Source organism: Rhineura floridana, chromosome 12 (assembly GCF_030035675.1).
Source record: "Rhineura floridana isolate rRhiFlo1 chromosome 12, rRhiFlo1.hap2, whole genome shotgun sequence".
NCBI lineage: Eukaryota > Metazoa > Chordata > Lepidosauria > Squamata > Rhineuridae > Rhineura > Rhineura floridana.
Genome location: NC_084491.1, coordinates 7,126,774 through 7,150,041, shown reverse-complemented (window position 1 = coordinate 7,150,041; position 23,268 = coordinate 7,126,774). Strand labels below are relative to the sequence as shown.

The window sequence follows — 23,268 nt, the reverse complement described above, 5'->3', positions numbered from 1 at the left end:
TCATGTCCCTTTAAGCGGAGACATAGCCACGAACTACATTTCCCAGATTCCTTCAAGGGGGAAGCCTACAAGTTACCGCTCTCTCCCCGGATAAGTAGACAGATGTGCCCTTCAGCCAATTGACGTGCGCAAGCAACGCGGAAATGGGATGGCACCTAAAGGGCGAACCAATGAAAGCAGCGTCCGTCGCAAGCGGATGGGAGGAGGCTTGGGGGCGGGGCTGTGCTTAAAGAGCCCCGTCGGGGCTGGCGAAAGGGGGGAAAATGGCGGCGGCACCAGTGGCGGCGGATGAGACGGCGACGGCGACGGCGACGACGACGCCGACCTCGCGCCGAGGCGGCTGGGGCGAGGCGGGATTCCTGGGGCTCTCCTTGCTGCTGCTTTGGGGCGTCCGGGCCGAGCAGATGGAGGAGCACCTGAAGCGGGAGCACTCCCTTACCAAGCCTTACCAGGGTGAGCGGGAGGCGGCGTAGGGTGACCGCCTCCCTCGCTCTTTCTTTCTTTCTTCGAAGAGCTCCTTTGAACGTGTTGCACAGCAGGTAGAAATCCTTCAGGTGCAGCTTCTCCCAGACTAGCGGCGCTGATGCTAGGAAAGCCCTTGCCTGTTTAGTCTCTGTCGTGGCACAGAAGCCCTGAAAGTTTTTCTCCAAATCACATTCCCATGTGTGGAGGGAAAGGGGGGAGGCTTCCACCCGTTGGATCTCTGCCTGGTATGCAGCTGTCAACACTGACTGCTCTTCTCCAATACTGCGTTTTTATGCCGGAAGTGCTTCACCTGTTGAGGGTCTGCCTGTTGTGCACACGTTAAAAGGTACAGGGCAACTGCTTGGGGATGGAGGGTCTATCCCAATTTAAGGAGGTGAGGAGATTATCTCTGGGCCGAAGGGGGGCTCATGAAAGGAAAGGAGGGAGCTTCTTGTTTGGGGTAGGGGCCCTACTTTGCTTGGAAGAGCCCCCTGATAGTAAGAAATCCAATTTGTGTGTGTGGTGGGGGGACACATTTCCTTGCAAGGACATATAGTGGAAAAGCAAAACTATTCCAAAGTGGAATATAAATGCAGTCACAATGGCTTACGCCTATATAACCATTCAGTAGACAAAAGATTTGGTGTGGGGGAGTGGCATCGCCTTTGGGGGCACTGGCTGGGTCTAGGTGAAAGTAAGGGGTGTGATGGTGTCTGTGTGTTCATATCCAAGTGTGAGCATAGGTTTAAACCAGATGGAAAGGGAGGAAGGTTGTGGCTGTAGGGGTTTTGGATACAGAAGACTATTACAAGATCCAACAGGTGAAGATTTTTGCCTTCAAGGGAAAAAAAGCAAAGAAGCCTGGGGTGTAAGTGGAGTTGCCTGGCAGGTCTGTCTGCATGCTGCAAACCCCTTCCGTTTACAAATCACTAGCAGAATGCCTTTCTCTGACAGGCAGTGTGTGCATGAAGGGAGGGCTTGTGTGCCTGTGTAGATGGGGATTGGAGGGTTGCAGTGCACGTCTGCACACAGACTCATGGTACCTAGAATCATTCAAGAGGCAGCTGGACAGCCATCTGTCAGGTATGCTTTATGTTGCATTCCTGCATCAAGCACGGTGTTGGACTTGGTGGCCATATAGGCCCCTTCCAACTCTACGATTCTGTAATTCTGTGGGATCCCTGTCAGCCAGGCCTGGGCCACCCAGATCAGAGGTAAAAGGACAGGTTTACTTTTTCTGTGCCAATTGCCCCCAAGTGAATTAATGCATTTTTTCCAGTAGAAGTGAATATCAGCCATTCACTTGTATGGGAAAACAAGGGTGTGTGGTCCCCAGCCACTGAGAAAACAAGTTGAGTGCAATCTTTGTAACCATTCCCTGTCAGTTGCACAGATTCATCCTGGCTTCTGTTTCTTAGTTGTGCTAAAATGAAATGAAAGAACTGTTAGAGCAGGAATCTGGCTTAAATGTTACATTCTTCACTTTTTCAGGTGTAGGATCTGCCAGCTCCTCTCTGTGGGAACTTATGGGCAATGCAATGGTGATGACCCAGTTTGTTCGTCTCACCCCAGATATTCAGAGCAAGCAGGGTGCTGTCTGGAACAGGGTGGTAAGGCTTATGCTTCTCTTTAATTGCCTGCAGGTGGGCTCTGGGACTTCATTACATCAGAAATAATTGCCTTGTAACTTTTCCTCCTGTTGATGTTATCCAATCTGAATCAAAAGCATTGAAGAGTGAGGCAATAAATAGTATGATAATGAAATTCCTGTGAGAATAAAGATTTATAGTGTGTCTGATGTACAGAAAAATATTATGATATGCAGAAAAATGTAGTAGTTTCTTTATGAATTGGAGCAAGTAGTCTGGAATCCTCTGGAGTTGTATAAATCGATACAGTTTCCTGATGGCAATTCAGAAGTCCTGGTCAGGGGCACTCAACGAATGTGCTTAAAACTGTAACCTTCAACCTTTTCAGGTGCAGGAACTGTCTTTTAGCTCTAAACATGCATTTGGGAACCCACTTCTTAATTTACAATATATTTGCATGGTATCACTGCCGTTACATCAGTAGTGCTGGTGAAGGGAACCAAAAGATTATCGGTTTAAATATTTCCAACTTGGTTGAAAGGTATTGGTGTTTTCTCCTCTCCATCTTGTTGTGACTTTTGCCTGTTTTTTATAAAATCTTTGGACTGGAAGGTGACAGACTAGCTGCTATAGTGTAATGACTAAGACTGAGCTACAAAGCAGGAGGTCCCCAGTTCAAATTTCACTTTTGACATGAACTCACTAGGTAGTCCTAAGCCCCTCCATCTGCAATGTGTTGATGACAATGTTGACCTACCTTAAAGGGCTGTTGCAACAAGATAATGTAACTGAAGTGGGCTGAATGCTGAAGTGCTATATAAATGCCAAGTAGTGCTTGTTTTACAGTATTTGTATCTTATCCTTAATCCTGTGATGTCAAGACAAACAGTAAAACTTTCAAAACAGCATTAAAAATAGAATGCATAAAAGTCAGCATGTCCACAGGGTTGACCATCAAGTGTTTGCCACATCTTTTGCTGGAGTCTAAGTAGCAGTAATGCAAGTAAGTGCCTGCTGAATCTGAAGGGGAAGGGAGTTCCAGAACTGGGGTGCCACTGCAGAGAAGGCCTGCCTGCATAAATGTGTTGTGCTTGCAGAAGGGATTCAGAGAGGATCCCCTCCACAGCCAATCTCTGTTTCCAGTCAGGACTATATAGAGGAGGTGCTCTTCAAGTAACTAGGTCTTAAGTCAGGGATAAGGAACCTTTTTCAACCTGAGGGCTATGTTCCCATGTGGGTAATCTCCTGAGGGCCTCATGCCAGTGCTGGCTGGGGCCAGGTGCTGAAGTGGGCAGAGCAACAAATGTGAAATTTACCTTTGTACAATAGGCTACTTTCTACACCGTCCTCCTTCCAGACAAGCAAGAAGCACAAGCAGAGTTCAAGGATATGTTGCATCCAGGCAAAAACACTAGCGGTGTGAAATGGGGCCAGTGATGGGTGCGGCCTGAAGGGCTGCAATTGGTCTCCAGGCCTGAGGTTCCCCACCCCTGTCCTAAGTTGTTCAGCGTTTAACATGTCCCTGACAAGATCTTCAATTCAAACCAGAAATGTGTTGGCATTAGTTTAGTGCTTTAAGAACTAGAGCAAAGTGAGTCTGACCAGCAGTTCCTCTTAAGCTGAGTAGCTGCATTTTACAGTACTTCCAGGTTCCGTGCCGTCTTCAAGGGCAGCCCTGTTAGATACAATGCGTTGCAGTAATCATTATTACAGACTTGGTCTTCTGGCAGCCCTTTAGCCAGCCTTCCTTGTTAGGTGGGGCAGGGGGGAGAGCCATAAAGCGCTAGTCAGTTCTCCCCCCCCCCCCCCGTGGAGAAGACTTGAGGTCCAGGAAGGGAGAGACCTTTGCCCTCACTACTCCATCTAGAGAGTGTGTTAACTTCCATGAATCATACATAATTGTACAGAACCCAGGTTTAACTTGGATAGCTTTAAAATAGGGTTAGACAAGGATCACTTAAGTAAATGTAGGGTGTCTGAGATCATAAAAATCCACCCTCAGGGAAAATCTTGAGTGAGTAGACTCTGGGGGCTCTTCCAGATGAGGCTTTTGTTGTGCATGTGCCCAGCTTTATTTGCTGAATTTTTCAGAGGGTCCTTTTCTTAAATTGCTCCTGTTCTTAAAACAAGCTGTCATTCTTTAACTGGAGGTTGTCAATGTCTGTCATGTCACAAATGAAAAAGACAATTTCACCCCAAAATCCTAGGGGAGGTGAAGCACAGCTTGGGGTGGGGGGCAGCACTCCCATTTGTCCCCCCTGGTTACAGTCATGTCCTCTGGCAAATGGCTGCCAGTTTCAGTTTAGTGGGAGCACAGGCAAAAGATAGACTGTATAGTTCAAATACAAGTTGAGTTGGCTACAGTGTTTGGTTCATACTGGAGTGCTATCTGGGGTTACTGCAGGAGTTCCTGTGCTGTTCATAATGAGTATTTTCCCAGATCAAAGATGGCTTTAAGCAAGTTCCTAAGTGTTAGCCACCCTTAGCGATCATAATGCTTTTCTGGTGCTGAGCCTGCAGATGTCAGTTCAGCACAACCAGGAAGTCAGCTGTGCCAATCTCCATTGCTGGTTCACTAAACTATCATGCAAAATTAGGAAAGGGAGCTGCAAACACCTGTGACAACAACGGCTATCCCAATTTCTTCAGCTGGTGCAGGATTCCATGGCTTAACTGCTGGCTTGAGTGGGTTGTAGGGAGCACTTGGCTCCAATTTTTGTCTCTCTTCACTAGTTTCCAGGCCCAATTCAAGTGTTGCTTCACCTGTTAAAGCATATGTGGGGAACTGTTGGCCCTCCACATGTTGCTGAACTACCATCATCCCTGGCCATTAGCTGTACTTACTTGGGCTGGTAGGAGTTGTAGTTCAGCCACATTTGGAGGGCCAAAGGTTCCCTACACTTGTTGTAAAGCCTTAAAAGCGTTAAATCTGGCCCTTGGGTATCTGGGGGGATCATCTTCATCCTTACATTCTCCCATCACTCTTAAAATCTACTGTTGTGATGTTTCTCTGTGTCTTTGTTGACCAGATTTGGTTTCGCTAGTGCAAAATTAAGTACCGAAATAGAAGAATACAAAGGGGAAAAAGCTGTAACTTGCTGTCTGAAAGAAACATTTTTCTTTCCCTCTTAAAACTGTGGTATAACTTTAGAGGCTTTGAACTGGCTCCTTCAAGCAAAAGCATCCTAAAATTACACCGCAGGTTTAAGTGGTAAAGGTTTGTTCTGCTCAGTTTTTAATGCTTTCCCTATAGTTAATTAGGTAATATCTAGGTTGTAGGGCAAATTAAAAAAATAAAACACCATGAGTGTTTTAAGAAGGCAACTTTTTCCTTCATATCCTCTCTTGAGGGATTCTCTGGTTAGCTTCTAATGTTGTACTGTTGCTGTCAAGAATGTTGTATGACCGTCATTAACTGTGTCTTTGCTTTTCAACTTGTGCCTTCAGCTGCACATCACTGCTCTGTTTTCTGCACAACTTTTGTATTCTTTCACTTTATGCCCTTTGCAAATGTAAGGCTACTTGTATCTTAAGACAAATAGGCTGAATCTATATTAATGGTTTTCTTCTGCCAATATAATCCCCTTTAAGATAAAGCAAGCATGAAAGACCTCTTTTTTGTTCAAACAGTACTGGCAACTTAGCAAGTGATGAAGTATGATAACCACTCAAGACTGAATTCATGTGTCCTGAGATTGCAGCATGGGATGGCTTGTGACACTGCTTGCAGGGGATTGCCTAGAACAACAAATGTAGTTTTGCATTTGCATATTTGTTGAGAATTACACCTGTTCAAGAATCATGGTTGCCAATAATTTGCTAAAAGATCCCCGGAGGGAGGGGTGGGGAGGCAGATAGAAACTGTCTCAGACTCTGCTCTAGCTGAGCTTCCCCCTTCCCGGGTTATCTACTATCAGTGGCCCTGTGGGAAGGATTCTGATGAATTGTTTTAATAATATGATTTGATTAATGTGTGTCTGTTACTTATAAGCTGTCTTGAAAAGATTTGTATCCTGAAAGGGTGGATCTAAATCATTACTCTTCAAGTTCATTTATTGATTACATAGACCTGGTTTGCACATAATGTGAACATACAACCAGGCAGGCCCCAAGGAAGAGATTGTGGCTGCTTTGGTCATCCTGCTCCTGCTGTGAGCTAAGCCAGAGTTTACCTTAGTGGGTTATCCAAACCCAGACTCACGGTTTGTCTGCATGAGAGAACCCATAAGCCCTGGTTCAGATGACATGCTAAACCAAACCATGGCTTAGTGTACAGCAGGACTGGAAGAGGAGCAAAGTGGCCATAATCTTCCTCAAATGAGATCCCTAATCTTGAAGATAACACTTCAAGTCTAGGTTTTATGGACTGAGTATGTAGCTGCCAGCTGTTGCATCATGGCTGCGGATAGGTCACAAAATGTGGGTAGGGTCTTAAATAAAGTCCAGAGCTCACTTGAATGACTCTAGAATCCAGTGAATTTAGAATTCAGATGCATTAAGGAATATGGCTACTGTTCTGCCATGGTCCTTCCCCCCCCGCCCCCGGCCTACCTGTTTCTATTTGTGCAATAGAATGCAAACAATTTTGCAAAGAAATGTTGCCATTTAAACTGATAGCACAAAATAGGAACACCACCAAAGGAAAAGCAGGATCCAGCCTCTACTTGATTATTTCTTCCTGTTCCTCTATGCTAATCTTCACAAACAATAGCAAAACTTGAAAGCCTTGTTATTGCCTCATTCCCTTGCCAAGGCAAAGAGGGTCCATCAGTTACCCTCATGCACCAGCGAGTGATGTCACTTGCTGTGCTTCCCCCCTGCTGTGTGACTTCCTGCAACAGTTGTGCGGAAGAGGGGATTTTACACTGCTTGTCAGCTTTCTGGGGACAGCTGTCTGAATGCTGTTGGAAACAAGAACACTGGACTGGAAGGGCCCTGGCTGTGATCCTGCAGAATGCCTCTTTCATTCTTCAGAAACAACTGGGATCATGAATTTTGACCCATTAAGTCTTTAAATGGCCTGGCCTCTGCAAACTTCACAAATGGTTTGAAGCCCGTCATTATTCATACTGTCTAAAAGCACACTCTGTTTTACTATTTGCTATGTTTGAATGGCCAAATCCCTCTTCTCCCACCCTCCGCTCCCCTGGAGGTTTAGCAAAACGTCAGCATGGTCAGATGTAGTGTGAAAACTTCCAGGAACTTTATGGCTGAGCAATTGGGACTATCAGGAAGTTGGTTATTTTCATATTTTAGTGGAGGGGCGGGGCTTTGTAATGTGTGAGTGGAAGGATACCTGCTTTGTTAGTGGGGTTTAATATCCAGGCAATAATTAAGTCTGATCCTTACCCATGGGAAGCTCACTCACCTTAGTAAGGCTTTCTTTTTTCCTTAAATGGATGTCATTTGTTTTGTTTATGCCTGTGTACAGCTCCCCGTATCTTAATAATGCCGTCTGGGATTAATTTACTTGGATCCTAAATATAGCTCAGTTGGCAAGGGAATGTATAGATTATTAGCAAGAGGAATCGCAAAAAGTGCTGTTTGCATTTTCTAAAGGTTGGCCCTTCCTACTGCTTGCATTCCAGGAGCATTTCTGCAAACCTGTTTCTAGGTTCTACCTTGCCTTTTACTAGTCATAATGGGGGCAATTGTAACTCGATTATAATACCGCTTGCAAGTATTTAAAGTGCTTAAAATAAACCAAAGTGCTATGAATTGCGCAAGTCCCTTGCCTATGCTGGATGGCTTCCAATCTGTGTTGACAAGGCAGAGCTGGGAGGGGTGTAAAGGTAACACTACTGTCCAAAGTGAACCAAAACTGCTAGGCTACAGTTATTAGGCTCTCTGTGGTGCACTGATAGCTCAAAAGAAATGAGAAGGGCTCTGTTCCTTCTGTTTACAAAAGCCTCATCTTGCCCGCTCACCTGAATGCAGTTCTTGCTCTCCCCAAATGAGGGGCCTAAAACATTTGCCTAATGAATATAGCAAATAAATATTTAGGGGAGAAGGGCACTGGAGAAAAGATGAGGCCCATGTCCTTTCCCCCCCTCTTTCCCTTCTTAATTTTTTTTTAAAAAAGTCTGGTCCACAACAGAGGGGAGGTGATTCTGAATGCCCTCTTAACAAACTACAGTCCCAGAATGCTTTGGGGAAAGTAATGTGCTTTAAATGAATGGTGTGTACGCAATCTCTGTAACTGAAATAATCCTGCCTTGAGTGTCCTGTTTATTCCTGCTTTCATCTCCCTCCCTTTCTTCTTTCCCTTGAGCAGCTGCATGTACCAGAAAAGTTTCCATTGGTCTTATTATTTCCACAGAAATTTTTATTTCATACGTTCATTAATAATAATGAATGGATGCCCATTGCCATTGCAACACAAGGCAATCTTGGCAGTTTGGATGTTTTTCACTTTATTTTATTTGCATTTATTAAGCAAACATGCTTCACTAGATCACTCTCCAGGACATTAAAAAAATTTCCAATGCAAATTACCCTAACTTGCACTGGAACATTTTCTGGAAAATCCACATCACTGCCCCTATGCCAAATTTTGATTGTAAGCCCCTCAGGGCAGGTACGTCTCCTCTTGTACTATGTGAAGAGCCATGCACATTGCTGGTCCTGTACAGTAATATCTCAGTTAACAAATCGTCCAGGAACCACGCTCCTTTTAAGGAAGGCTTTTTTATGTGGTGAAACTTAGGAGCTGTGCTTTGCTATGGATAAACATTCAAGCCTGTGCCTTTGCTTTAAGGAGAAACTGACCAGACTGTGTCTTTGCTTTGCTATGGATAAACTTTCAAGCCTGGCTTTGCTTTGCTAGGGTGAAACTGACAAGCCTATGCCTTTGCATTAAAGAGATCTCTTGCTTTCTCCCAGGGCTGGGGAGGGGAGGATCCAATATGATTCAGTGGAGGAGAAGGAGGGGAGGGTGAAGGAGGGGCTGCCGGGTAGGCAACGTTTGAAGCCCCTGCTGAAGCTGCCCCCACCATCTACGACTGGGTGTAGGAACCTATTCTTCCATGTTATTCCTACCTTTGATACCAAAGTTTCTGTTAAAGAAGTAATGTCCAGGAATGCATCTACTTTGTTAACTGAGGTATTACTGTATTTTAAAAAAAGGTTGTTAACAGAATTCTCAATGCCTTTGGAAGACTCCTGTTCCTAGTCAATAAACCTGACTTTTACAACCAAATTTGTAACATAAATGTGATCTAAACCTTTATGCTGCATCCTTGTGTGGAAGATTTAGAATGGAGTTTTCCAGCAGCCCCTGACGTCTCAAATATACTCTTCTCCCTGTCCCTTTTCCCCTTTCAACAGCCTTGCTACTTGAGAGACTGGGAGATGCAAGTGCACTTCAAAATTCACGGGCAAGGCAAGAAGAACCTGAACGGAGATGGCTTTGCAATCTGGTACACAAAGGACCGAATGCAGCCAGGTAAAAAAAGACTTTTCTCTCTCAGGTACCATTGCCAACCCCAAGCCAGTGCTCAAGGGACCCAGTTCATGCACATACGTTGCAGTGAGCCACCTGCCTGCTCCCCAAAGGTCTCTAGATTCAGATAACGCAGATCATTTTACATCTTCTGTATCTGTAAGGCACCAGGAGCCTCCTCTCTTGTGCAGTGGCAGATGGGGAGCAAGCTAATAACTTCAAATAGAGGTTTTAGAACAGTGGAGGACCACTATTCTTGTTTAGCTTTTCGAACCACTATTCTGGTGTAGATTTTCTTCCCTTATGGCGTCTATAAGGCAAGATGCTTGAAGGTGCTGAATTAAAAGCCCAGTTGCTGCATTCCCCCCCCCCCGAGTGCAGCCAAGACTTCACACTTGGGGAATAATGGCACACCTGACCTAGCCAAGGGTTGCTTGGATGTTTTCTTGCTGCAGTTGTTTTGCATTGCTAAAGTTGGCAAGCTGGTTTTGGTTTACGTTGTAACTGAAAATCAGATTGCCTCTTCATCACATAGTGGAGACCATCTTCAGATTTGTTTTTCATTTTGATATCAAGGAATGCATCTTAAAGTGCACTAGGGGATCACCCCTGGTTCTAGGCCAGTGGTTTTTAAAGTGTGAGGGGGAATAAGCCCTCAGATCATGTGCTTTGCCTAAGGTCAGACAACAAAGTTGTTTTGGCCCTAAAGGAATGCTGATCTTCTCTCCTGCCCTAGTAAGTGGGTGTGTTGGCACTGTCTCTGAAATGGGCTCATGTAGAAGGGCCCTCAAGAAGGCAGCATTTTAACACTGGGCAGTGTTGGAGAACCTTTGGCCCATGGGCCTAATTAGGTTTACCTGGCCTCCTCATTTCATCTACAGGGGTGTTTCAGTCAAGCCACCCCTCCCTTCCTTGTACCTAATGTCATATATGTTGGCTGTAGGGCAGGTAAAGATGCAGCTGGGTCGAAAGAGGGTTTGCAGGCACCAGATACGTAGGACCTGTGAAGCTTTTGCATGGTGCTTTTCAAGCCCTGGTTGCTGGTTGGGGCATGCAAAGCGCAGGGCCTTTGACTTGCGCAGTTCGATTTCAAACTGTGCAAAGGCAGAGTGATGGGTGGCTCTTCCCACCTGTTAAAATTGACCTGTGGGGGTTGGGGGCAGGCGGGCTATATCCAGTTCTCGAGCCCTGGCTTAGGGGATGTAATTTTTTTCTCAGCTGAACCCAATCTGATTTAGCAATAACTTTAAATAGAAGATGCTGCCCTCTATTCTCAGGAGCCACACTGCACTCTAGTTAGTGTTCCAGAGTCCCTAAGTGTGTGCGGCTACTTAATAGCCATCCCAAATCTGGTGCCCTCCAGACATTTTGAACTACAGACAGGCCAGAACGTCTGGAGTGCTCCAGGTTGGGGACACCTGCTGTGCAATGATGGCCTCTGTGAGGGAATAGCAGCAAATTTTGTTGCCCACTTATAGAGCAAAAACCCACTTGGTTAATAGTGTTGCATATCAATATAGGTGCTTGTTATATTCTTAATTAAGGGATGGCACATTAGAATGTGGATTCTCTTACAATTTGAAAACACTTCCCCTTGGAGTGAAAAGTAACAGGCAAATCTCTTCACCATAACTTGACTAAAGTTTGGTGGATCTGCTAAGGACTGTGTTGGATTGCCCCAAGGTCTAATGCTTGAGTTAGCCATCACTGACTTTAAAAAGTCCTTATTTAGGACATGATGGCTCTTAAATAGAGATGTGATAGTCTTGCACTTCTCTGCCATAGACTTTGGTCAAGAATAATTTCTTGGTGGCGAACATGGCTCAAAATAAGCTATAAAGCTGAGATGCGCTGTGATGGGCAACCATTAATAAACCTTCCTGAAAAAGTTGTGTAAATGGGAAGCCAGGTTCTCTGGTTGAGGGAGGGGGGCAATAAACCTGCTTGAACTGCAGGCAAAAGTGTGGAACAAGATGCTAGAAAACAGCAACTAGTGGTAGCCTATTATGAACACAGTGAAATCTGTTCTAGGGCCTGTCTTCGGGAGCAAGGATAACTTTCTAGGGCTGGGAGTATTTGTAGACACCTATCCAAATGAGGAAAAGCAACAGGAGGTAAGGTGGCCTCTGAAAAGCTGTGCAAGCAGCGGAAAGAGTGGGGTGGGCCATGGGATCATGCCTTGTTGGTTGGTGTCCTTGGGTATCCATTGGAACTAGATGGAGAACCTTTTCTTTCCATTTTGGGGCCAAGTCTGTTGTCTGCTTTCTAGCCGGTTATGAGTCTGTCCATTGGCCATGAGTGAAATGAAATTAACCACAGGTAGACGTCTGTGTGCTCTGCCAGAGGGCAGGATTTTAATACTTGTAGCACAATCTAAATTTTATTGCAGCCTTCAACACTTATACAAGATGAGCAAATGCACTGAGCAGGGGGTTGGACTCTACTATTCTATGAAATGTGGGCTATTTGCCTTCTCTTATAACTGCTGGTTTTGCTACTCACAGGGAGGGGTGAGAAGCCATGTGCTGAAGCCACACGCCCCAGTTACAGGAAACTATGTACTTGGCTTGGCTTCTGTGATCTCAGCTGGAGTTGCCCATACATTTTCATGCATAACTTCATATCCTTAGGGGCTAAGCCAGCTTTTTCCAGCCTGGTGCCCACCAGATGTTTAGGATTGCCACTTCCACCAGCCCACATCAGCCGCAGCATCATATGACCGTGTTGGCTGGTCCTGGTGGGAGTGGCAATCCCCAATGTCTTGTGGGCTCCAGCTCTCGGAGGCTGGGCTAGAATTGTCTTATCCTACCCCTTAAATGAAACTTGAGTGTCTTAGGAAGGTAGCTTAGCAGATTAAGTCTGGTTTCTGAAAGATGTGGTAACTCTTGATTTTTTAAAAAAAGGAAGTTATGCCAGCTACCTAAAACGTGTGCTTAATTTGTAAGATCGCTTTTGTCCCCTCCTCCTTTGTGGAGATGGATGCAAATGTGAGCAGCTTGCATTTTTGCACATGAAAGTGTATGCGCCTTGTACATCTGATATGTGTTCCCAGAACAAAAAGTCTGTTTGCTGACTGGAAATATGAAAGAACATTGTCTTGTCTGAGTGACTATTGTAAGAGCTTTATTTTTGCCAAGTCAGAATTTATTAAACGTATATCCTGCTCTTCCTTCAGAAAGGAGCCCAGCTCTTTGGTCCCACAAATGGCATCCTGCTTGCAGGTATACTGCCATATTGTGGCGTTTCTGCCGCTTAATGTGGGAATCTCTTCTGAGTTTTGTCCCCAGCTCTGATCCTCTTACTGCCCTGTCTTGGTGAGGCACTGCAGTATCTCACATGTGAATAATCAGACTGGCTATGCCAGGCCAATGCTGCCTGCCTTTGATTCTTCACTGATGGATATGCATGCACACCCAGCCACTTCTGCATGGTACAGATAACTATAGGTGGGGCGAGCCAGAAAGGTCCATGCATTTTAATCTACTGTAATGTTTTGTGTTTTTATTGTGCATTTTATTATGTATGTATTTGTTTTCATTGTAGCTGCGCTGAGTGCCTTATTTGAGGGTAGAAGGGCGGGATAGAAATATTTTAAATAAATAAACAAAACCGCAGCGCAAGACCCATGAATTTGTCCCTATTGATATGGCTGCCTATGTTCTCCTGCACTCTTCAGCTGAGTGAGATTGCATGCTACAGAATCAAAATAATGTCTGAGTGCATATGTGGAGAAAGCCTTGGTTTGGCAAAAAAGTTGGACAGTGAAATTTTCCAAGTGCCTGGTTGCCAGTTGTACATTTGACAGATGCAAACACACTCGCTTGTCAGCCCTGGTTAAAAGTAATCTCTGTGGTGTGGTTTTATGGCTTAGTATATGATTATATATATATTGTTAGTGCTGAGAGATCACCAAAACTAACACGGTTGTGCAGACTAAAATTCAAGTGTGAAAACATCTCCCCAGTTTTATTGTTTTTCTTCTTATTGGCATCCAACTCTTGGAGGGCCAGATCAAATTATTTGGACCACAGGCCATCTTCTGGCCTAGAATGTGGCAAGCCCTGTAGAACAATGTTCTCCAGCCTTGGGGACCCCAGATGTTGTTGGAGTACAGTTCCCATCATCCTCAGCTTGCTGTAGGACACAGAATGTCCCTTTATGATGGGGTAAACCAGTTCCACAGCACACACCTTTCCCTTCCCATCTTTACCTCTGACCTCTCACCTTCAGACAGCATCCCAGGCCGGTGTACCAGAAGGGATAACATCTACAGACTTTGCTCTTTCGTTCCATGCTTTTTAAAAAAAATTTGGCAGACTACCTTGCTGTAGGAGCACTGAGCGGTTTGCTCCCAATATATTTGCTCTGATTTGCTAGTACCTTTTGAAATTTGCTTTTGTTTGCCTACTGGAGGGGGGATCTTTGTACTCCCTCTTAAAAGGTAGCTGTTGAGTGGAGGGCTTTCATTGGATTCTGTGGCACCCTAAATTTCCCTTAATAGCAGTGAACACCCCCTTTTTTTTGAGAATCTGGTGATAATCCTGAAGGGCCCTGCTGTGAAGGGGAGTTCAGTCTTCCATCCCCCTTCCTGTGGTCTTGAACTGTGGCTGATGATGACATATTGTTGGGGTGAGGGCAGATGGGAAAGGAAGAGCCAGGCTGGGTGCCAAACCAACTGCAAAACAGCACTTGGTTTCGGATCAGTGATTCCTCTGCAGCCAGCCTTTGCAACTGGTGATCTACCACCCCTAGTGCTGCTTGCTAGCCCCTGCCAGAGTAGGGTTTTTCAAGCTTTGAACAGATGATGCACACTTATCCCCACCCCCAGTTAAAACAGGCAGCTCACTTTCCTTGTAAACCCAATGCAACTTACTTGTAAAGTCAGTTATCTGGCTCTGAAGAGCCCATCCCTCTCTGTCTCTGTATGAATTACTGCTCTGGGCATGCTTCCTGATTGGCTCATGCAGAGGGCAGCCTCCCTGAAGGCTTTGCTGCCTCCCTAGGGTTAGAAATAATGAGAGTGATGCAGTCCCGCTGGATGCAGCAGCAGCGTTGCCTGTTGCCAGCAGAAGCTGATTGTGAAGGGGGAAGCTAAGCACATCACGCAGATGCAACAGGGAACCATTTTCGTGGGTGGCTCGCTGGGCTCACAGGCCCCCTTGGTCATCTGCCTCAATTTAGTTCTCCCTGCACGTAGACAGTTGTGTCCAGTGAATGCACCAAGACAGGTGTGGGGAACCTTTGGCTCTCCAGATGTTGCTGAACTGCAACTCCCATCATCCCTGGCCGTTGGCCATGCTTGCTGGGTCTGATGGGAGTTGTAGTTCAGCAACATCTGGAGGGCCAAAAATTCCCCACACCTGCACTAAGAGCTTGGGGATCCTCCTGTCCTTGCACCCTACTTGCGGGATGGTGGTGGTTGCCTATGAAGCAGCTGCCAGGTCAGAATACACCGCTGGTGAGCTGCATGCAGCTCTGTGGGCCAAAAGGTATGCAGGCCAGGATTTACAAACTGGATAAACGCAATCTCCCTCTTACAGTGCATTTGGTTTAGTTGGAATCCTACGTGGTGGCATTGTGTACTTCAGTTCACAGTTGAACCAAGTCCACGTGTGGTAATCTTTCCTCCTCTGTGCTATTCTAGAGTTCTAGATTTGTATCCAAATATCCCTGGCCATGCACTCCAGGGGGTATGTACAGTTGTCACATCAGTTGTCAAGTCCATCCAAAGGCCAGAGCCAGAAGTAAAGCTGGTGTTGTGGGGGGGGATGTTGTTTGCCTTCCCAGTTTAAGCTGTCTGTTGGGTAACTGTCTCTTGATTCTGTCCCCTCCTCTCTCCCTTGCTTTGCAATAACCGTTCTGGATTCTCAGGCCCAGAAGAAGAGGTATTCCTCAGGAAACCAGGTACTTGAAGGTGCTCTCTGAGCCTCGTTTCAAGCTTGTAGCAACCTCTTCGCCTTGCAGCGTTCTTTTTCTTTTACTTCTTTTAAGTCTTAAATACATCTGCAAATACCCCGGGTCAGGAAACTGCAGTGCTTGGAGCCAGAGGAGCAATAGTTGAATGGCAGCCTGCTTTACTGGACCATCCCCTATCTTTCCATTCTTCACCAGTCCCCCTGATGCGTCTGGGATATTTTTCTCCTGCCTGTTTTTTAACATTTTTTGGTGAGGCTCTCATCAGTTGGATGGAGTTGGAGCTTTGGGGAGGTCTCAGAGTTCAAATATCTGAGACTCTTCAACTGGCCTTGCTCTAAGCACAAGTGGTAGGCCACAGTTCATAATTAGTAAGTGTGGTGTCTAAGATGAACTTGGATTTCCAAGAACCACTCAGTGCTGTTCTGCGGGGTGCTGAAGCACCTTGGATAGCTCCTTGAAAGTTCAAACTAAAACCCAGAGTGGATTCCACTGCCCCACTGACATGGAGCCACCAGCTGTCACTGCAGCATAGGCATTGTCTGTAGGCCAAATCCAACCCTGGAAGCGATCTCCCTCCCCTTCCCAGCCTCTGAAAGCCCTACCAAACTTGAATCATAGCGTGTGGTTAAAAAGTTTAGCCATCATTTTGCTAGTAAGGGCTCAAACGAGCCTTCTGGAAGTAGAGAGCCCAGTATAGCATGTCAGGAGGGATGTGTGTTGCCCCCTGGCTGTGTCTGAGTGGCTTGTGCCCCATAGCCTTGAAACCCTTTCAGAACAGCAGCATCTGCCCTGACTCTCCTTGCTGGGGGAAGTGGCAAAGTACACAGCAGTTCTTTTTCTTCCCCCACCTCCCTCCCCAGTTCTCCAAAGCTGGCCATTCCTGACATAATCCATGGGCACCTTTTTTTGTTCGCTTTTGCTCAGATATAGGAGTAGTTTGTGTTGTTGTGTAGCATAGCTTGCTTGCTTGCTTGTCCAGAGTAAGTCCCAACCCTGCTGATGGCCGTGCTGGGTTTTTGTCTCTGTCCTGCTTGGCTCCCGGCATGCAATCTATTCCCTCTCCATGTGACCAGGCCTCTGGCAGAGCAGTGTGAAAATAGTTGGCTCACCTGTCACTCCTGTCTTTTCCTTCAAGCGTGTGTTCCCATACGTCTCTGCCATGGTGAGCAACGGCTCCCTCGCCTATGACCACGACAGGGACGGCAGGCCCACCGAACTAGGTGGATGCACGGCAATAGTGCGCAACCTTAACCATGACACTTTCCTGGTGATCCGCTATGTGAAGAGGCGGCTTACGGTGAGTGTCTGTCTCTGTGCTTTTGGCCCGCTGTGTTCCCACCAGCATTCCCAGGTGTGGCCTAGGGAAGGGCTCAGTTGGACTTAGTCTCCTCTGTTTTCAGGTCTTGCTTGATATTGACGGCAAACACGAATGGAAAGATTGCATCGACATCCCAGGAGTCCACTTGCCACGAGGATACTACTTTGGAGTCTCTTCGGTCACTGGCGACCTGTCGGGTACTTGCTTTTTTAATGGCCAGCAGGAAACATCAGGACCTCCTTCTACTGTGTTTTTCTAGAGTCCAAAGTCAAAGAAACGCTCTGCAGTGCTGAACAGGTTTAGGGAGAAGTGGAACTCATACATGGCTGTCAGTTCTTGTGTGTTCCTGCAGTTCTGTTTTGCAGATATCTAAAAAAAATCCTGAGTATTTCAAGGCTAAGTGAGGGCAGACTCCAGGCTTATGGGATCTACATTTTTTTTTCTGGAACTCAAAGATGCACCAGCCTTAGTCATACTCAAAAGAGATGTGCTTAGGCTTAAAAGAACTTTGAGCCCAGGAATTTCTTTTCTTGAGTGCCAGAATTGAACGGAGTTCCTCCCACATGCAGACCCACTTCTAGTTGTCTCTCTGCTGCCTCCTTTCTTCATGCCAGCAGTGTATCTGGTTCATTTTCTTGTTGCCATCATTAAATATTAGACAGGGACCATCTCTGTTGTCATTTTCGTGTCTCCCAAAGACCTTCCTCTTTCAGCAAGGCTTTTCAGTAGACACCTTAACCCAGTCTGTGTCTGCGTTGGAATTGTTTTTGCATGTTTTTAAAGATGCTTTGCTTTTAAGATGTTTTAAATATGTTTTTAGTGTTTTTGACTGCTGCTCAAGGCTCCTTCTGGGAGGAAGGGCGGGAGATAAATTTAAATCATCATAACAAGAATACAAATCACCAGAGATCCACCAGTAGATCTTGACGCACCTTTTGCCCACCCCTGTTCTGGATCTCCTCCTACTTGTAAACATTGCTGGTGTGTTTGCATCAGTCTCTAGTTCTCAGACGGGCAGTGCTTCTGCACCTTGCGTGGGTGCCCCTCCTTTTGGCATGGCTTCTGATGGGCTCCTAACTGCACTCGTCATATCCCCAGCTCTTTGACTCCTGTCTCAACGTAGTTTCTATGAGGAGTTAATGATGACTGCTTAGCTGTGACCTCTGTCAGCCCATTGCACCACAGTGGTGTAAAAGCTGTGCTGCTTCTCATCTGAAGACAAACAGGACCATAAGCCAGAGCTGGTTATTACTGCTTCATCTAAAGGAGCGGCTGTGGATTGGGGTGCAGTGCAACACGGAGCAGGGCCAAAAATTTCTGGAGAAATCCAGGATGGATGCAGAGAGCCCTCTTTCCCAGAGTCATCTGGCATCACACATTGAAAAGACATTAGTGGACCTAAGTTGCCGGAAGGTGTCTGATGTGCAGTCATGTGCACGGTTGCTCTTCTGTAAGCATGCTACCAAAATCCAGCTTAAGAGGCTGCTGCAATGTCGCTGGTGTTTGTTTAGGCAGCACAGGTTCCCTCCATTGGGTGATGGTCCGAGTCATTCCCATTTGTGGAGAGTTGGGGAAGAGCTGTCAGACGGAATTAGCAAAAGTAGATTTCTTGGACTGTGACCGTAAGCTAGTTCTGAGATGGGCATGTTTGCTAAGCAGGAAAGATGCCCTGTTAACTGATGTGGGTTGTGTGTCCTCCCATGCGTGGGTGAATTTCAGCAACTGTGGCAAGAGGAGCGCTTGCCTACCCTGTTCTCACTCTTCACTCTCCCTCTTCTGCCCCAGATAACCATGATATCATTTCCCTGAAGCTGTACCAGCTGACGGTTGAACGGACACTGGAGGAGGACAAGCAGGACAAAGAAGTCTTTCTTCCTGTTGTGGAGAACATGAAACTGCCTGGAAGTAAGTATCGTAGAATCACAGAATGGTAGAGTTGGAAGGGGCCTATAAGACCATTGAGTCCAACCCCTGCTCAATGCAGGAATCCAAAGTAGATGTGGAGTGATGGCGCTTTAGGGGCAGGAGTTGCAGCAAGAGGTTCTTCTGTGATGGAGACTGCTGGTTGCTTGTAGGGGAGTCATGCTGTCTTCATTTTTAAAGACACTGATATTGCACAGTTCATTCTTAGCTATGCAGTCATGGGGCTTGCCTGCGAGACTGAGGTCACTTCCCAAGGTCTGTTGGTCAGAGGACAGGCCCTAGGCACTCCAGATAATTCACATGTGCATCTGCAGCAGCATGGATACAACTTCCCTGTGACACTACTCAGAGTCTGTGTGGATGAAGCAACTATGAGCCACAGTTAAGAGGCAGAGCGCAAGTTTTGCATTCGAAAGGTCCCAGGTACAATTCCCAGATCTTTAGGTAGGGAAAGATACCTCCTGAAACCCTGGAGAACTGCTGCTGCTACCACCGGTATTTGTAGGCCAGAGGGGGAGAACCTGTGGACTTCCAGATACGGTTGGATTCCAGCTCCCATCAGCCCCAGCCAGCATGGCCATCGGTTGGGGAATGATGGCAGTTGCAGTTGAGCAACATCTGGAGGGCCAGTTGTTAACCACCACCCTCTCCAGTATAGAAAGTACTGAGCTGGATGGGCAAGTGATCTCTAGATGAGCCCCTTCTGTTGTGCCTCTGAGTAACATTCTGGGAGCGATATCTCTGAAGATGTATGCACTCTTCTAGCCTTGCTTGACCTTGGACAAGGAATCCAGCCAAAGAGGCACGAGGTTGTTCATGATGGTTTTCCTTTTTGTATCTGAGCCCAGTCTGTGCTTCCATTCTTTGCAGTGGAGTCTCCAGTGGAACCCATGAGTGGCCTTGCTCTCTTCTTGATAGTCTTCTTCTCGCTGGTTGCCCTCGTGTTCGCCATAGTCATTGGCGTCATAGTCTACAACAAATGGCAGGAACAAAGCCGGAAACACTTCTACTGATTTGGAGGCGCCCTTTTGCATTCCTCCTCCTTTGCCTTCTGGACGGCTGCAGGTTTTGTTTAGCGCGAGTGGTTGTGCATGCTGGCAGCTACTTTACTGAAGCGCTGCCGTGAGGACTCCAATCCGCGTGAATCTTAAACTTTTAATGGGACTGAACTTTGGATTGGTGGCCTCCTTGTTGAGACCCCAATGGTGGAGGCAGCCATATCACTCTGCTGTACTTTGCCTTCTCCTGAACTGTGAGTTTTCAACACTGGCAATTCTACAGGATTTGATGCGTTATAGACATATCCTCGATCATGTAGTGTGAACTTTAGTCTCATCGCTGTGAGTAGATTGGAGAAACACGTCTAGCTGATGAGATCTGGATTTGGGAACCTCGGCTGTCCCAGATAGAGACTGGTTGGAAACCAGGGTGGTTGGGTGGGTGATCAAGATGACAGTCTGTGGTATGGATGAAATGATGGTATGTTGATCATGGCTGTCTGGTCTGGATGTTTGCTGCGGGGATGGATAATCTGACGTTCTGCACATGTTGTTGTGTTTCAAATCCCATCACCCCCAGCCTGAATGGCCATTGGTCAGGGATGATGGGGGTTGTAGTCCAGCAACATCTGGAGGGCCAGAGGTTGGCCACCAGTGTTTTACTGGGATGCCTTAACTAGCATCTAGATCAGTCTATTGTCAATCTGGCTCCCTGCAGATGTTTCAGACTACAGCTCCCATCAGCCCCAGCCAAGTGGCTGGGGCTGATGGGAGTTATAGTCTGAAGCATCTGCAGGGAGCCAGATTGACAGAGACTGATCTAGGGGAACTCTCTTAATTGGCATGGAAAGCAGACAAATGTGCATTTGTAAGCAACCAAGGCCTCTTTACTTACGACCCACAGCCCAGGTTTTCCTTTACTGTTCCTCTACTCTACAAATAGGACAAGACACTCTCCTGCTGAACAGACAAAAGTGAATGCCCTCCCTTATCAAAGAAATGGCAGCTTCTCTTATAACCCTGCCTTTCCTAAGCTGCTAAGCTGCCGTATGTTTTATTGGGTGTTACAAAACAGTTGACTCCTGCCGTGACTAAAGTGTAGCCTCTGGATCCTTTCCCAAAGCTTGGGGAGGTGTTCCTGGGTCCATCTGCCTCTGCTAGTAGAGATCGTAGGGGAAATCCCTCCTGTTTTCAACACTGTCTGCTATGTCTGCAGGAACTCACATGGCAGTCTCCTTTGTCAGCAATACTCTGAGCCTTTCCAGACAACTGTGGGATGGATAGGGTGCTCCCCCCCCCACCGCCCCGCAGGTTGCTTGAGTTCTGGGGAAACCCTGGAGTTCAACAGAAGCACTTTGGGGGGTGAGAATCATTCCAATAAGAAGATAGTGGTGGTAGCTCCACTCCTCTGAGAGACAGCTCTGCCCACTGTTATCCTGGGATGCTGCTGAGTGTGCAACTGAGCTGCTGAGTAATGGGGAGATGTGGGATGTGGCCTAGAAGCTGATGTGAAAAGTAGAAAGGTGGGAGCTGTAAACTACTGTTTTAGGTAAAACACTGCAAACATTCATTGCTGCTCTTGCCATTATGTATATAAATATAAAATAAAAGCCAGCTCTTCCCAGTTCTCTGGGGGAACCTGACCTCTATAGAATCTCCCTACAGCTCAAAAGTCCTCCTTTATGTTCCCCTCTAAGGGATTTGTCCTTTTCTTTACTGGTCATATTAGCAGCAGCAGTATTTTTTCCCTTTGCCAAGAGTTTACCACGCCTGGAGCAAATGCCAGTTGGCAGCTGGACCTTTTTAACTTGAAAACTGTGAACTGGTGCTTGGAGACTTTTTCTCTTTACAGTGAATGTGGCTGCCTGCCTGCCTAACCTCCAGCCTTGTTAGACAGAGCTGGCTTAAGTCCGGGGGAGGGGGGGGTTGCCTCTGCTTCTGCTTCTGCAAATGTTGAGCAATCGTTCTTTAGGGAAATAACCTTCCCTGTCCAGGGGGAGTGCCTGCCCTTGCCCATCTTAGTGCTGTCCCACTGTGCACAGATTGTATCTTGGGATCCCTTCCCCCTCCCGTTTTCCCCTAACGTTTTTATAAAGACATTCAGTGACTTTGTTGTCTTTGAACTAAATGGTCTCCTCTTTCAACTTCCCAGCTGAAATAGGTCAAGGGGAGGAGAGAGAATTACCCCCCAAACCTGTTAATCATAGAATAGTAGAGTTGGAAGGGGCCTATAAGGCCATCAGGTCCAACCCCCTGCTCAATGCAGGAATCCAAATCAAAGCATTCCCAACAGATGGCTATCCAGCTGCCTCTTGAATGCCTCCAGTGTCACATGGTCACATATGGTCAAATCCCTTTTGTCATGTTCATTTGCTTTCTTGATTCCCCTGCTTTGTTATCACTTTAAAAATCTTGGGCTGTGATCTCTTTTCTTGAGTAATCCCAGGCAGTTGGGGATCATGCAACAGGTGTGGTGACAGCCGAATCTGACAGACTGTCTGTTAATTACTGAGAGCAAAGGAAGTTGACTGAGAGTTAGGGCCATACTTCCAGGACTGGTCACAGGGGTGATACCAGCCAGTCAGAACACAGACTGCTGTCCCTCTACATAGGTGAATGCTGGTCTCTTTTTTAAAAAAATGGTGTTCTCTGAAAAATTGCTTGCTTTTCAAGATGTTGAAAATATTCACAAAAACTGCCTCTTTTCTTTTGGCTCATCCTTAGTTTGAAAGGAATTATACATGTTTTAAATGCTTGTCCAGATCACAATTTACTACATCCATTTTTGAAAAAGGCAAGTTCAACCAGAACATGAAAAGTTACAATCTGGCCTGCTGTTAAAGTATCCCTGAGATGGATTAAAAAAACCAAAAAGATCCGAACAGCTCTGAAAAGGTCAGTGCTTTAAAAGGAAAGGTCAGGATTTTGAGGGAGCCCAGGTGTCTTATCTGCTTGCCTGTTGCCTCATCCCATTAGTTCACAAATTGTGTTGGATTTAAGAAACCTTTTTTTCTACTTTAGCCATAAACATGTGTCTGTCTCTCTAGCTCTATTGCAACAGACTTCTTGTGTTGACTGCAATAAATAGGATGCTTCTTCATTTCCCCTGGTTGAGGGAGAAGCAGGAAATGTGTGGAGACCCTGTGCCTCCAATAAAGCCTAAAACAAATATCCTGGGCACTGCCCTGAAGGTATCATACCTCTGAAGAATTACGACGGGGTCATGATCCTGCCCCAAAGCATCTGGCTGGCCGATAGTGGCCACTTTGATGCAAAGGGGCTAGGTTACCCCTTCTGACCGGATTCCATAGGCTCTCCATAAGCTTGCGCTACCATCAGACCTGTGGGAGCCTGTCTCATGCAGGAGTCTTTGAAGGCAGGGGTTTTGGAGCTGCAGAGTAGTGAGCTTGACTTTGTGATAAAAATAGATCCTTTGTGGTAAAAAAAAACCACGTAGGGAGTCTCTAGTTACAAGGATCATTTTGCAAACTGTTCTTCACAGCTTTATCTTTTAATAGTTTTTTTAAAAGAACTTCTACTTTGCAGCTGGGATATGAAATGCAAGTTTTCCCTAGCTTATACATGATTGCTAAAGATGCTCAAAAGCATCTACACTGT

At 46.2% G+C, this 23,268-nt stretch overlaps 1 protein-coding gene across 2 annotated transcripts; it reads left to right on the top strand.

The window, feature by feature from the left end:
- The first annotated feature begins 222 nt into the window (after positions 1-222).
- On the top strand, positions 223-22,278 carry LMAN2L (lectin, mannose binding 2 like). Of its 2 annotated transcripts, XM_061592648.1 has the most exons (9): positions 223-453; positions 1,957-2,075; positions 9,381-9,498; positions 11,527-11,609; positions 15,367-15,399; positions 16,547-16,708; positions 16,812-16,926; positions 18,515-18,634; positions 19,523-22,278. In XM_061592648.1, the coding sequence occupies exons 1-9, from the start codon at positions 264-266 to the stop codon at positions 19,663-19,665; spliced, it is 1,083 nt and encodes a 360-aa protein (XP_061448632.1). In that variant the 5' UTR covers positions 223-263; the 3' UTR covers positions 19,666-22,278. The 2 variants fall into 2 exon arrangements, with proteins under 2 accessions (XP_061448632.1, XP_061448633.1); XM_061592649.1 differs by lacking the exon at positions 15,367-15,399.
- Positions 22,279-23,268: the final 990 nt, after the last annotated feature.

Excerpts from the sequence above, each read along its gene's own strand:
- LMAN2L (XM_061592648.1), top strand. The coding sequence starts at position 264 with ATGGCGGCGGCACCAGTGGCGGCGGATGAGACGGCGACGGCGACGGCG. Across the intron at positions 454-1,956 it reads CCTTACCAAGCCTTACCAGG|GTGTAGGATCTGCCAGCTCC; the intron begins GTGAGCGGGAGG and ends TCACTTTTTCAG. Across the intron at positions 9,499-11,526 it reads AAAGGACCGAATGCAGCCAG|GGCCTGTCTTCGGGAGCAAG; the intron begins GTAAAAAAAGAC and ends AATCTGTTCTAG.